The sequence below is a fragment of the Oratosquilla oratoria genome, chromosome 6 (assembly GCF_046742065.1).
Source record: "Oratosquilla oratoria isolate Oo_2021 chromosome 6, ASM4674206v1, whole genome shotgun sequence".
Lineage (NCBI taxonomy): Eukaryota > Metazoa > Arthropoda > Malacostraca > Stomatopoda > Squillidae > Oratosquilla > Oratosquilla oratoria.
The window spans coordinates 70,982,411-70,998,453 of NC_134782.1; the positions used below are offsets into that span (position 1 = coordinate 70,982,411).

The window sequence follows — 16,043 nt, forward strand, 5'->3', positions numbered from 1 at the left end:
TCTTTAAGATCTGTCAATACCTTCCCTTACATTTGGAGATGCAGCTTTTGGCCAATATGTAATTGATCCCTGGACAGGACTTAAGATCTCTCAACCTCAACTGAATTTTCTTGGAAGTACCCAAAGATCTTTGTCAGCTCTTACTGGGCTACAGATTTCCAGTCGTCGAACCTCAGTGCAACAGCTGTTTTTATCACATTCTCAGGTCTCCCAGCACTGAGTCCCACTGGAATAACTCGACTAGTTAGTTCAAGTGGACCCTTGCATCACTCAGGACCTCATCCACCTCCACCTTATCCAGGACACCATCCGCCACCGCCATATCCAAGGCCCCAAGTAAGTTGCCTCTCCTGAAACTATGTAACAGTTGTCAGACTATGAATTGTAAATGTCTTTAATGGAGTGCATACTAAGAATTTCACAAGTATAATCCAGAGAACATTGTTCCTCAATATCATTTTGGTGTAAAAATTGAGCATCAGCATCACATGGTTAACTTAAGCCCACTTAGCAACATTGAGAGAGTTGGACACTTACTCCCATAGTCAGGTAAAATCAGAAGGTATTGAGGCAGTGGCAGCTCCAGGATTTAATTTTATTCATTTATTCATTATTATTTTTTATTTTATTAGACAGAAAATAGGGGTGAATGGAGAATGTTTGTGTATGGATGATGCTATGATGTATGGAAGGGAGTGGGTGGAATGGGGGGTGAGGGAATATGCGTGAATGATATTTTGATGCAGCCTGAAAGAATTTCTCCCAGTCATCTCCATTTCTGCATGAGGGGACAGAGAGAGGTGGATTGTTGATTAAATGAAGCTGCCTTGCTACATTGCTTCTGACAAAGGGCAGTGGGCAAGATGCAGAAATAACCTGTCATCCAGGAGGAGCAAGGAAAAGAGGGAGGGAGGGGTGGTGAATGGTAGTGGATTATGTGGGGGTGAAATGGGTGGGAATGGATTTATGCCTTTGACTTTGGCTATCTCCCTTGGAGGAGAGGGGGGGGGGAGCCCTTGGTATATGTATGCTTTTTATTATTATTATTATTATTTTTTTTTTTTTTTTTTTTTTTCTTCTTCTTCTTTTTCTTCTTCTTCTTCTCCATGAGGGGGTGGAGAGAGGTTGCCTATTAGATGAAGTGACCTTGCTGTGGGTGTGCTATGTCTTGCTGCATTGCTTCTGACCCAGGGAAATGGTAAAGATGTAGGGATGACCCATCATCCAGATGGAACCAAGAAAAGAAGGAGGGACAGGTGGTGAATGGGAGTAGTGTAGAGATGAAATGTGTGGGAGTGGAATTTTGCATTTTGACTCTGGCTACCTCCCTAATAAAGGGGGGGAAAGCCGCCGCCTCCTCCTCCTCCTCTTTTTCCTCCCCGCTCTCCCTCCCTACACTTTTCACTCTCTCCTGTCCTTTAATTGGTTTAGTTCTTTTGTTTATTGGTATTATTTTATTCCTCCTTGGCCTTGTTTTATAGGTCCCTTTGTTTCACTCTTATTCTGTTGCATTCCTTTTTATCCACACACTCTAAAAATTGTCTTTAATAAATAATTGCTGCATTAATGATTATTTCATTTACCATGTTACCATTCTTTTGTTAAAAAAAACAGTGGTAAACACAGTAGATCAAGTAATCAGGAGGCATCAATTAGCAATGATAATTTTAAAAGGGACAAATGGGTTAGGATTGGTGAAATGTGGGTGTATGCATTGGCTGGGCCAATCCTCTTACAAAGAGGAAAGGGCCTTTTGATACATGAAAGTATGTACATACCAAGGGATTTTTCCCCCATACATGGGAGGTAGCCAAAATCAAAAGGCATAATTCCATTCCTACCCATTTCATCCCCACCCACTTCACTCCTCTTCACCACCCCTCTCTCCCTGCATCTCACCTATTGCCCTGGGTCATAGGCAATGCAGCAAGACACAGCATATCCACAGCAAGCCTTTTTCATTTAATCAATGACTCCCCTGTCCATCCCCTCATGCAGAAAAAGAGAAGACAGGCTCCGTCAAAATATCATTCACAGATAACCAATCCCTAAACCCCATCCCCAGCCCACTTCCTTACATGCATCATAGCATCATCTATACACAACCATTATCCATTCAACCCTATCTTCTCCCTACCTTCTTCAACAGACATCTCCCTCTTTCTCAACACTCCTTTTACCCCATGCATCCATCTCATCCTTGGTTACCCACTCCTGTTCATTCCATCCACCTCTGCCTTCCACAATTCTTTACTGATCTTTCTTCACTCATTCTTTCCATATGTCCAAACCATCACAATATTTTTTCATCCACCCTATCTCCCAACTCCTTTTCTACCCCCACTCTTCTCACTTCGTTTTTCACTCTATTCAACATAATAATCCCTACCATACTTCTTAGACATTTCATTGTGGAGAGTACCAATATGTATTCGTGGGACCACCAGGGTTTGTATCTAATCCAGTTCTTGAGTGAATAGTTTAATACAAAATGGAAAATAATAAAGAAGGAAGAATCAATGACCCAATGAAAAGAGGCTCTATATTGGCTCTTTTAATGTTTGCCATATGATATGGTTGATGGAGTAAATTGTTACATGAACTTCTTTGCTGACAATGTCAAATTACTCAAGAGAGTAAAAATGGAAGAAAATTGTAGATTGCAACAAGAAGACCTAGACAAAGTATGGGAATGGAGTCAGAAATGTGAGATAAACTTCAACATTAAGAAATGTAGCATAATAGAATTTGGAAAAAGCAAAAATAGAGTATCGGGTCAATATAAAATTGGAAACAAAAAAGTCAATTCAGAAAGGGACCTGGGAGTAATCATCTCAAGCAACTTGACACCTGATAAACATGTCAATAAATTATTTGGAGATACTTTTATCTTACTAAGTTCAATGAAAGTGGCCTTTGACTACATAGATAAGGAGATGGTTAAAAAAATCAGTGGTTGCATTGATAAGACCTAAACTAGAATATGCCGCATATTGTGGGCACCCAGCACAAAGAACATAAGAAAATTAGAAAGAATCCAAAGAGCAGTGACAAAAATGGCACCTACACTGTCAAATCTGTCATACGAACAAAGATTGGAGAAATTACATCTGTCAACACTGGAACAGAGAAGAGAAAGAGGTGATTTATTGACCATTTACAGAATTATGAAAGGGATGGAATTCTCTATAGAGATGACTTATTAAAGTGGGACAGAAGAGAAACAAGAGGACACGAAAAGAAACTAAAGAAGGACACTTATAGAAGAGACCTGCAAAAGAATAGCTTCCCACATAGAGGGATTGATGTCTGGAACAAACTAAACAGAGAAACAGTGAATGCCGAAACTATACATGATTTTAAGAATAAACTGGATGTGGAGAGATACGAAAATGGGTCACTACGAGCATAGCTCTTGTCCTGTAAAATACAACTAGGTAAATACATTTAAACTCATCCTTTCTTCTCTCATGCTCCATGTTTCTGCCCCATACATTGATGTCGGCACAGTCACCCCCTAAAACAATTTCCTCTTAGCTTAGCATCCATTCCCAAATGTCTATCATGATGCTATTTAATCCTCCAAGGCATTCACATTCTTCCCTCAATCTACAATCTAACTTCACCTTCACTCCTACCTTTCCTGCCACATTTGCACCCAAGTATCTAGAGCTATCCCCTTCCTCCAGCCTCTCTCCTTTAATACATATTTCCAGATTGTAGCCATCCTCTCCCTTTGTACATCTCATCGCCTTACTTTTAACCACGTTTACCTTCATCTTTCTCCTCATGCACACCTTCCCAAACTCCATCACTAAGTGCTTTAATCCCTCCTCTGATCCTTCTATAAGTGCAGTATTGTCAGCATACAACAACTGGCTTATTTCCCATTTTCACCCATTTTCTTCAACCATCTCCAGTCCCCAGCCCATTACCCTTGTATTTACCGTCTGCACCACCCCACCCATGTACACATTGAACAGCTATGGTGACATGACATCCCTGACAAAGTCCCATCTTTACCTCAGACCACTCACTCTCTCAATTTCAAATTCTAACACAGGCTCTACTACTCTCATAGAAATTCTTGACTGCGTTTAACAGCTTTCTTTTTATCCCATATATCTGCAGAACCTCCCACAGTGCCTTCCTCTCTACCTTATCATAAGCCTTTTTCAAATCCATATAGGCCCAAAAAACATCCTAACCCTTTGCTAAAGTTTTCTCTAATATATCTTTTCACAAAAATCTTATTCATGCAACCCCTACCTGTCCTAAACCCACTCTGTTCCTCTCCTGATTTATCAACCCTCCCCCCCTAAGACTTTCCAACTATTTTCAACAAACAGATCCCTCCAAAACTACTACACTCTCATTTGTCCCCATTTCCCTTGTAAAGCAGAACTATACAGGCACTCTTCCAGTCCTGTGGCACTCTACCCTCTTTTAGACAGATATTAAACATCCTTACCAGCCAGTCCATCATCATTATACCTCCCTCTTTTTAGACACTCCACATGACATCCATCTAACCCAGGTGCTTTGCTCTCTCATTTTAATAACTGTTTTCACTGGAGGAAGTGGATAGCTTTAGATACTTATGGGGCAAATGTGGCAGGAAAGGAAGGAGCAGAGAAGCAAGTAAATGCCTTGGTAGATAAAAAAGTGTAATGAGAAATGGACATTTGGGAATGGATACTAAAAGGATATTGTCTGAATGGATGGTTGTACCAAGGGACTGTATGGGACAGAAACATGGAAAATAAGAGAGGAAGAATTTAAATGTATTTACCTAGTTGTATTTTACGGGACAAGAGCTATGCTTGTAGCGACCCGTTTTTGTATCTCTCCGCATCCAGTTTATTCTTAAAATCTTGTATAGTTTTGGCACACACTGTTTCTCCATTTAGTTTGTTCCAGACATCAATCACTCTATGTGGGAAGCTATTCTTTTTCAAATCTCATCTGTAACTCATTTTTTAGCTTCTCGTGTCCTCTTGTTTCTCTTCTGTCCCATTTTGATAAGCCATTTCTATCAAGAATTTCCACCCCTTTCATAATTCTGTAAATGGTCAACAAATCACCTCTTACCCTTCTCTTTTCCAGTGTTGATAGATGTAATTTCTCTAATCTTTGTTCGTATGTCAGATTTTATAGTGCAGGTGTCATTTTTGTCGCTGCTCTTTGGATTCTTTCTAATTTTCTTGTGTTCTTTTTTGTGCTAGGTGCCCATAGTGTTGCAGCATATTCTAATTTAGGTCTTATTAGTGTAATCACTTTTTTAACCATTTCTTCATCCATATAGTCAAAGGCTACTTTCATTGATCTTAATAAGTTAAGTCTCTCCAAATAATTTATTGACATGTTGATCAGGTGTCAAGTCACTTCGAGATGATCACTCCCAGGTCCCTTTCTGAATCAACTTTTCAGACTTCCTTGTTTCCAATTATATATTGACCCGATACTCAATTTTTTTTTTTTTTTTTTTCCAAATTCCATTATGCTACAAGAAATGTTGAAGTTCGTCTTGCATCTGACTCCATTCCCATATTTTGTCTAGGTCTTGTAGTGATCTACAATCTTCTTCTGTTCTTAATCTCTTGAGTAGTTTGGCATCATCAGTAAAGAAGTTCATGTAACAATTTACTCCCTCATCCATATCATTTATATATATGGCAAACATTAAAGGAGCCAATACAGAGCCTTGCGGGATGCCACTCTTCACATCTTCCCAGTTCAAATTTTTGCCTCTAAGTACCACTCATTTTTCTCCCAATTAAGAAATCCTTCATTTATTCCAGGAGCTTACCTTGTATTTCTCCTATTATTTCAATTTTTCTTATCAGCTTTTTATCTGGTACTTTGTCAAATGCCTTCTGGAAGTCCAAGAAGGCACAATCTGCCCAGCCATTTCTTTCTTGTATTATCAATAAATCTCGAGTAAAAGTAAATTAGGTATGTGGTACACGATCTTCCACTTCTAAAGCCAAATTGTTTAGGGTTTACTATTTTATTTTCTTCCAAGTGTTTGGTTCTTTTATTTCTGATGACTTCTTCACATATTTTTGCTACTGTGCTTGTAAGGGATACAAGTCTGAAGTTTGTAGGATCTTCTTTATTTCCTCCTTTATATGTTGGTACTATGTTTGCATCTTTCCAATCTTGCATTACCTTTCCTTCTTTTAGTGAAATGTCTATTATCATATAATTTGTCTGTCAGTTCATTTATACATTCTTTCAGTATATCCAATTTCCAATTCCATCCGGTCTATGTGATTTCCTGACATCCAGGTATTTTATTTGGTCTCTTATTTCTTTTTGTGTTACATTTATTTATTTCATTTTGAGTGATCATTCTTGTTGTCCATCATCCCAAAATTGTGAGCTCTGAAATGTCTGATCATAACTTATGCCATTTCTGTGTCATCTATGTATTCTTTATCTCCACGCAATTTTACTATTTCATTTTTATCCTTTAGTTTTTCATTTATATATCTGTAAAAGAGTTTAGGTTGATCCTTACATTTGTCTATAATATCTTTTTCATAATTTCTTTTTTCTTTCCTGTGTATATTCACATATTCATTCCTAAGTTTTATATATGTTTGCCATTTGGATGTTTATTTTGTCTTTTTTCCATCTTTTCCAGGCTTTGTCTCTTCTGTCTCTAGCCTCACTACACCTTTTGTTATGTATACATACATATACCAAGGCTTTTTTCCCCTTACAAGGGAGGTAGCCAAAAAGGAAAAGGCATAAAATCATTCCCACCCATTCCATCCCTGAATACACTCCACACCCCTCCACCCTCCCTCTTATCTTAGCACCTTTTGTTATACCAACACTTTATATAAATCTCTTTTTGTTTATTTTTTGGTACATATTTGTCAATTCCTTCCTTGTACTTTTCTTTGAATATGTTCCATTTGTCTTCCATCTTTGTTTCCTCTTTGGAGAATTTATCCCAGTTTGTATTTTGGAAAATTTTTAGTTTTACAAAATCTTAGTTTTACAAAATCCGTTTTGTTGTACATTAATCTTCCTTCCCTATGTTTATCATTCCTACCTACATTGTTCTGTTCTTTTAGTTCAAACTCTATTAGTATATGGTCACTCAATTGGTGTTTTATACTTCATTTGAGTTTGAGATTAAATGCCTGAGAAGTATGGTGGGGGTTACTAGGCTGGATATAGTGAGAAACAAAGAGGTGAGGAGGAGTGGGGGGTAGAAAAGGATTTGGGAGATAGGGTTGATGAAAGAGTATTTTGATGGTTTGGAAATATGAGTGACGAAAGATTAGTAAAAGAGGTGTGGAAGGCAGAGTTGGAGTGAACATGAGGGGGCAACCAAGGATGAGACAGATGGATGGAGTAAAAGTGGCATTGGGAAAGAGGGGAATGTCTCTTGAGGAAAGAAGGGAAAAGATAAAAGATAGGGGTGAATGGAGAATGGTTGTGTATGGATAATGCTGTGATGCATGGAATGGAGTGGATGGGGCATTGGGTGAGAGTATGTGTATGGTATTTTGATGCATCCCAAAGAGATTTCTCTCCATTTTTTCCTGCATGAGGGGATGTAGAGTGGGGATTAAATGACGTGACCTTGCTGTAAATATGTTGTGTTTTGCTACATTGCTTCGAACCTAGGGCAGTGGGCAAGATATAGGGATGACCCATCATCCAGGAGGAGCCAAGAAAAGAGAGAGGGAGGGAGGAGTGATGAATGGGAGTATGTGGGGATGAAATGGGTGGAAATGAATTTATGCCTTTGACTTTCACTACCTCCCATGTAAGGAGGAAAAAGCCCTTGGTATGTGTATGTAACTAATTTTTTTCTTATTTCTCCCCCCATTTTCCTTATCCATCACCATCATTTTATTAGCTCCTTCCACAGCAACAACCTTTCCCTCCCTATCCTCCACATTTAGCAACTCCCTAAAATACTCTGTCCATTTTCCTCTTACTGCCTTCTCTTCCAGTATCATCTCTTCATTTGCACCTTTTATCTTTTCTTCTATACTTGATTTTCCTCCCCTCTCTTAATTTCCCTCCAAAACATCTTTTTATTACTTTCAAATTTTAATGTCACACTCTTCCCCCGTTTTATATGTGCTCTCCTTTTTCCTTCTATATGTTTTACTTTTTTTTTTTCTTCTTCTTCTTCTTCCTCCATTATATCTTTCATGTGTTTCATCCTATTTTGCAACCAGTCTTTGAATGCTCATTTCTTCTTGTCTTCAACCTTCTTTGCTTCATCCCACAACTCCTTACCCTTTCTCCTATCCTCCTTATTCCACACACCATTTTTGCACACCTTGTGACTCCCTCTTTGAAACATCCCATTCCTCCACTCCTAGCTCTACTGTACCCTTTACTTCCTCCCACTTTTCTATCAGCTTCTTGTACTCCTTTTTCTTCTCATTTAAGCAATTTACTCTAAGCACCACTCAACCTTCTGTCCTTTTCCTCTTTTCCATCTATCCTTCACTCTACTTACCATCAACCAAAAATTGATCAAATATTCCTCCACTCTCTTCCCTAAGAACATGTACATCCAACACCTCCTGCACTTCTCTTAGGTACCACTGTATATTCCATTAAAACCCTACTTCCCTTCCATCCACTATCCTCTCCTAAGTGTACTTATGCTTGACTTTCTTCCCAAACACTCTTAGCTATCATCAACTCTCTTTCAAAATATATATCTACCATCAACTCTCCATTACAATATTTTTCTGGCACTCCACACTTCCCAACCACTCTGTCTATTGGATCATCTCCTACTCTAGCATTGAAATCTCCCAATACCATTACATTGTTATTTCTCCCTAAACCCTCTATGCACTCATTTGAATCTATCCAAAAACCTCCCTTTCCTCTACACTCTTCTCACTAACAGGCCCATGTGAACATACATCTCCCTTCCCAGATTCGCCTTCATCCACATTACATACATACATATACCAAGGGCTTTTTCCCCCTTACAAGGGAGGTAGCCAAAAAGAAAAAGGCATAAAAACCATTCCCACCCACTCCATTCCTAATACACTCCACTCCCCTCCACCCTCCCTCTTATCTTGGCACCTCCTGGATGACGGGTCATCCCTGCATCTTGTCCACTGTCCTCGATCAGAGGCAGTGTCGCAAGACACAGCACATCCACAGCAAGGCCGCTTCATTAAATCGGCGACCCCCCTCTCTGTCCCCTCATGCAGAAAAGGAGAAGACTGGGAGAAATCCCTTCGGGCTGCGTCAAATTTTTCTCACACATACTACCCCATCCCCCCACCCATTCCACCTCATGCATCACAACATGATCCATATAAAACCATTCTCCATTCACCCCTGTCTTCTGTCCTCTCCCGTCCTTCCTCAACAGACATTCCCCTCTTCCCCAAGGCACCTTTCACCCCATCCATCCATCTCATCCTAGGGCGCCCCCTCATGTTCACTCCCTCCACATCTGCCTTCCATACCTCTTTTACTAGTCTTTCTTCACTCATTCTTTCCATGTGTTCAAACCATTCCAATACTCTTTCATCTACCCCATCTCCCAACTCCCTTTCCACCCCTGTTCTCCTCCTCACCTCCTCATTCCTCACTCTATCCAGCCTAGTAATCCCTATCATACATCTCAGACACATTCAAACTCCTTCTCTCTTCCTCTCTTATGTTCCATGTTTCTGCCCCATGCAGTGTGTTGACACAATCACTCCTTCATACAATCTCCTCTTAGCATCCATTCCCAAATGTCTATTCCTAATTACACTTTTTAAACCATCAAGGCATTTACTCACTTCTCTCAATCTACATTCTACCTCCACCTCACTCCACCCTTTCCTGCCACATTGGCACCCAAGTATCTAAAACTACCCATTTCCTTCAGTCGCTCTCCCTGTAAGCTCACTTCTAGTCTGCTGCCACTTTCACCCCTTGTACATCTCATCACCTTACTTTTACCCACATTTATCTTCAACTTTCTTCTTTCACACACTCTCCCAAACTCTGTCACCAACTTCTTCAATCCCTCCTCTGATCCTGCTACAAGTGCAGTGTCGTCTGCAAACAACAGCTGGTTCACCTCCCACTTTTCTCCATTTTCTTTAAACATCTCCAATCCCTGACCCACCACCCTTGCATTTCCTCTTGCACCACCCCATCATCCACATTAGCCTTGAAAAAACTTCCTACCACTCCACCATTTGCTTACCTATCTCTTCACTTACTAATATATCCACCCATTCTGTCCCTTGTCCTCTCTTCACTCCTGCCACCCTCCCCACTACACTCTTCAACTCAAACTCACCCCTCCCCTTCAGCTTAGTTTCATTGCCGACACATGCATCTTTCTTCTCACAAACATACTGCCTATCTCTTCCCGTTTACTCTCATCTTTACCACACCCACACATATTAAAAGACCCAAACCTTAGGGTTCTGGTTGGAAAACTCCCAAACTGTCTTATGCCTTGACTTTTTTCTTTTTTAGGAATGTAGTCTTTAGGGCTACAGAGAGGGGATGTAAGAGGGGGGATTATCCATCGTCCCATTTGAGTCACCTATTATGACTCAAGTGAGAAAACTAGGTGGCATTATTCTTTCTCCCTTACCACAGGATAGATAAAATGATTTACTGCTGTAAATTCCCAAGTGTATAAGGGGAGGGGGATATTATCATATAATGAATGGATGGGTGGGTAAACCAGCCTCAGCTGTCAGGCCCTGCTGTAAAATTGCTGCATTGCTTCTGACCCAAGCACTGGGCAGGGGACAGGGTATGACTCTTCATCCAGAAGGACCAAAGAAGGGATGACAAATGGGTTTGGAATGGGTGTATGCTTTGACTCAGCCATTTCCCTTACTAGGGGAAAGGGTTTTTGGTGTATTGATATGTATGTGTTTTGCGAGTTGAATTTAATTTTCATTGGCCATGCACCCCTTTTACAGATTCACTTAACTAAAACACTTCTTCGATCTTGCTCTGCAATTTACAATCTATAGTCACTCAATTTCTTTAGCTTTTTAGTGCTCGTTTTTCTATTTCCGGTCTAGCTGTAATGTGTTTCTCATCCGTCACAAAGCACCTTTTTTCTCTCTCTCTCTCTCTCTCTCTCTCTCTCTCTCTCTCTCTCTCTCTTCTCTCTCTCTTCTCTCTCTCACTCTCTCTCTCTCTCTCTCTCTCTCTCTCTCTCTCTCTCTCTCTCTCTCTCTCTCTCTCTGACAAAGACAAACCCATTGCAGAGGAGGGGGTAAAAATAATGTTGAAAAGTAAGAAAGCTGGAAAGGCACCTGGATTGGAATGGGATGAAAGGTGGAGTGGCTGGTGAGTGTTCATTATGTGCCCAAGGAAAAGAAGTGTGGAAGTGGATTGGAGGATTGCACGTATAAGTTTTTCTATACAAGAGGAAGGGAATCATAAATTTGTAATTACCTAGTTGTATTATACAGGAAGGGGAGCTATGCTCCTAGTGACCCGTCTTTGTATCTTGCAACATCTAGTTTGTTCTTAAATTCTTGTATGGTATTTGCACACACTATTATTATTATTATTATTATTTCTCTCTCTCTCTCTCTCTCTCTCTCTCTCTAAATTCCATTACACTACTGTTAAATTAATTGGTCTGTTGAGTGTGGTCCCTTTAGTTGTAAGGACATATATTGGGAGGATTAGGAGAAGTGTGGATATAGGAAAAGGAATAGTTATCATAAGCCTTTTTGACTAGAATCATGCAGCTCTACAGTGGCTGGCAATGGCCCTGAACTCTCCCATAGATCTCTTTGGGGAGAAACTGTGGACAGTGTCTGTTATATTAGTCTGATGCAGTTTCTTTGCCATTGGGTCACAGTTAGAAGAGGGGTGTGGTAGCCAGTTATTAGCTCTGTGTGAAAAGCTAGAGGAAATGGTCAGAGTTCTTGGGCCTGGTCAGGAGACTGAGCCCCATCCCTTTGGGGCTGCTGCTCCAGATGATGTTGAGAGTGTTAGGTTAGGTTTTGAAGATGGGCAACAGGGAGATCATCGTGAATTCCATTTTGCAGGCCACAGTTTGCAGGTATTCATTATTGGTCACTAAAAGAGGGAAAGTTTGTATAGAACAGGTTTTTGTGGTTAGGCAGGTATGTGAGAAGTATTTAGCAATAGGAATGTTAATGGAAAGGAAGATGGTGAGTGAAGATAGATAAGAGTAAATCAAGGATTTGAATGTCAAGGAGGATAGGGAGGCTTTTATTGTAGTAGATTGATATACCAGGAGAATGACTGTGATGGGAGTGGAGAATGATAAGGTAGTAGGAAAAGAGAAAATACAAAAAGCATTGACAGAGATGAAAGCTGGAAAGGCACCTAGGTTACATGTTTATGTGTAATGTCTGAGAAAGGATAGAGTAACTAAATTGGAATGGCTGGTGAGATTTTTTAATTGTCTAAAGGAGTGTCCCAGTAGATTGGAAGAGTATATATATATATATATGTAGTTCTACTATACAGTAGAGCATATAACTAGAAATTTATAAAACATAAAAGCCAACAACAGGAGTTTGTGAAAAAAGACCAAGTAAGAACAAATATTCATTAAACAAAAAAAACAAAAAAAAAGTTGGGCTGAATGCATTTTAGATCCTCTGGTTGAGTGTGCATCATCTATGGGTTTCTATCTACCTATATACCTTTTTTTTCCTCTCTCTCTCTCTCTCTTCCTCCTCCTCCTCCTCCTCCTACTCCTCCTTAGGAAGGAAGCAGTCAGCCAAGGCATGCATGGACCCACTCTTATCTGTCACCTATTTGTTACCCTTTCATCTTAGCTCCTTGTGGATGAAGAGTCATTCCTGTTTCCCACCCACCCACTTCTGTATTTCAGAGACAAGCCTTCTGAAGACCATGTCTAGCACTGACTTGGACAACAAAATGAAATGCTAACAACTATCTAGAAACAATTTAAAATAATCACTTTAGAATACGCCTCCACAGCATGGTTCCCAACAGTCAGCAAATCAAACACAAACAACTTACATTGTAGAATGGAGCACAAAAAATAATTACAGAATGCACCAAAAGTTGTGGCACATAGGATACACACTAAGGGAGGGGAATGTGCCAGAGGACTGGGGAAATGCTTGTATGGTTTTAGTTTACAAAGGAAAGGGGGAATACGAATGTAATAGTTTTAGAGGAATAATTTATTTAAGCATAGAAATGTATATGGGAGGGTATTTGCAATCAGTCAGTTAATCAATCCAGTGAGAGGAACAGGTGAGGATTGGTGTGGGTTTGAGAAATGTAAGGCATATATGAGAAGTTTAGAAATTTTTAGCAAAAGATAAGGATATTTTTGGTGACTGGATCTAGAGAAAGCTTATGACAGGGTCAACAGGAAGGCATTGTGGGAGGTATTGCAGATATATGGGGCAGTCTAAAGATTTTACATGAGTAGAACTTGTGTTACAGTTGGGAATGGTGAGAGTGGGTAGTTTCAGGTGAAGGTGCAACTGCACCAGGGTTCTGTTGTGTCACCATGGCTTTTCAATGTGTATGTGGACAGGGTGGTTTGGGAAGTAAATGTGAGTGTGGTGGGCAGAGGATTGGAGACAATTAGAAAAAGTGGAGAGAAGTGGAAGGTGATCCAGTTGTTTGCTGATGATGCTGTGCTTGTGGGTGGGTGAGAGGGTCTAAGTTAGTTAGTGATGGAGTTTGGGAAGGTATGTGATAGGATCAATCAATCCATTGCCCCCAGGTCTCTCTTCCAGAAAAATTCAGCCTCCAGGCAAAACCATAAGTCACTTAGAGAAGAGCTATTTTATTGTTGTTAGGTATAGTTCATGTGGGGCACTGTAGCATGAAGTGTTCTGTGTTTTCTGTGTTGGTGGTTGCATATGGAGCAGTTTGAATCTGTGGCCAGGTTTTGGCCTCAATGCCAGGTGATGGCCTCAGTGAAAGCATTCTCAGCCTAAGCTGGTTACAAAGGATTACAAAGGCGGAGCATGCCGACAGGAGACCTTTTGGTCCATATCTGTTGAGCAGCAAAGGGAGAAGGCAAGAGATAGGTGTGAGTGGAGAATGGTTGTGAATGGACAGTAAATTGATGCATACCAAAGGGATTTCTTCATATGTGCCCTATTCTCACAGGGGATGAGGAGGAAGGGTCACTGTTTAAATGAAATGGCAAAGGTAAACCAACTTAGGATGTAGGCCCTTCTGGATGTGTTGTGTCTGGCTGCATTGCTTCTGACCTGGACAGTAGGCTTGTACAACAGGTATGACCCTTCATCTACAAGGAGCTAAGATAAAAAGGAAACAGTTGGGTGATGGAGCAAGTGGATGCCTTGGTGGCTACTTCCCATATATGGGGGGAAAAGTCTTTTAGTATATAGATAGGTGGAATGAGTGTATAGAAGATATATGCTTTAATTGCCATTTCCCTTACAATTCCTTTCCCCTCTTCTTTTCTTCTTTCTCTGTATCTCTCTCCCTGTTTATAGTGTAGGGGGTTATAGTTATGCTAATGAGGTCTTATTCTATTGATTATTCAATCAGCTGCCCCAGGTCTCTTTTGCAGGAGACCTACAATTCCCAAGTAACAACAGCACCACCAGATTGGTCCATACATTGCTCAAGAAAGAAATGTTGTGTAATTGTCTGAGTATAGCTGTTGTGGGGCAGTGTAAAATGAGATGTTCACTGCCTTCTGTTTCATGATTGCATCAAGGCCAGTTTGTTTCTGTAACCTGGCCTATTCAGTGTTTATATTCTTTTAGTGTTAGGTAGTAACCTGAATGTATTAGTGCTGGTGTGTATTGTATCTTTTAGGAAGGATTTTTATGGGGTTAATGTCTCAAGAGGTTAGATGGAGAAGGATGTTCGGTGGTCAGTCTTGTCCTCGTGTTGTGATCTGAGTATGATTGTGTTTATGTCAGGTGACAGGTTGTGTTAGATATTTAAGTAGAATGTTGCAGGTGAAGTTTTTTGTTGAGGGAAAATCAGAGAATGGGATGGAAGGTTAGGGTGAAAGCAGAATGTAGAGCAGGAAAGGGAGAGGGCAAGTGAGAGGTATAAATGGAGAGTGGCTATGAATGGATCATAAATTTTTTATTGGAGGGACCAAAGACAGGTACCTGCTAGATGGACAGCAGAGCCGCTCATTTTCAAAACCCTTCAAGCCCCTCACTTCCATCAGAAGGTGCAGTCCTGAAGGACTGGGCCCAAGATATCTCTCTATCAATTTGAACTGTGTTTCTTACACATTTTCACACACTGAAAGCTGACAACCAGCCAGTGCTTTCCTCTCCCTACAACTTTAAGCCAGTGACATAGAAATGGTCCCACACTGATACAACAGAGACAGTAGTCCAAAGGTACTTTCTAGAGAGATCTATTCGAGGTTCTGAGGACTGTTGCCAGCCACTGTGGAGCTATAGGTTTTCCATGGAGTGAAACTCAAGACAACAATTGATTGATTGTTTTTTTCTTGAGTGGATGATGGGAGAGGGGCTTCATATCCTGAAGTGGTGGGATAAACCAGCTTCAGCTGTCAGACCCCACTTTAGAGGTGCTTTGTCTTGCTGCATTGCTTCTAACCTGGGTAATGGATAAGTAGAGGGATGATCCTTCATCCATAAAAAAACTATGATCAATCCGTTGCCCCTGATCATTCTTGCAGAAGAACTAAGGCCTCTAGGAAACTGGCAACAACCTTCATTTGGGGTCATAAATCACTCAGAGAAGAGGTATTATGTTGTCTCAGTATTGTTGGTGTGGGGCATTGTAATATGAAGTGTTCTGTATCTTCTGTATGGTGGTTGCATCAGGTGTAGCTTGAATCTGGCCAGGCATATTCTGTGTTGATACTGTTTTAGTGTCAGATGGTGTCCTGAGTAGTCATCCCAGTGTGATTCTTGTCTGACATGGAAAAGTTTTCTCTAAAGGATTTATATCTGGTTGATGTAGTTGCAGAAGACCTACAGTTCCCAGGTAACCGGCAACAGCACCACCAGATTGGTCCATAAGTTACATAAGAAATGTTGAGTAATTGTCTGGGTATGGCTGTGGTGGGG

General features: G+C 40.5%; 1 protein-coding gene across 11 annotated transcripts in view; it reads left to right on the forward strand.

Annotated features, from left to right (window-relative positions):
* The window catches only part of LOC143026595 (uncharacterized), a 321,375-nt gene that overhangs the window by 259,350 nt on the left and 45,982 nt on the right, over window positions 1–16,043 (forward strand). For all 11 annotated transcript variants that reach the window (XM_076187254.1, XM_076187255.1, XM_076187256.1 and 8 more), the window contains one exon: window positions 206–336. In XM_076187254.1, coding sequence (XP_076043369.1) covers window positions 206–336 — 131 coding nt within the window. The remainder of the gene's footprint in view (window positions 1–205; window positions 337–16,043) is intronic.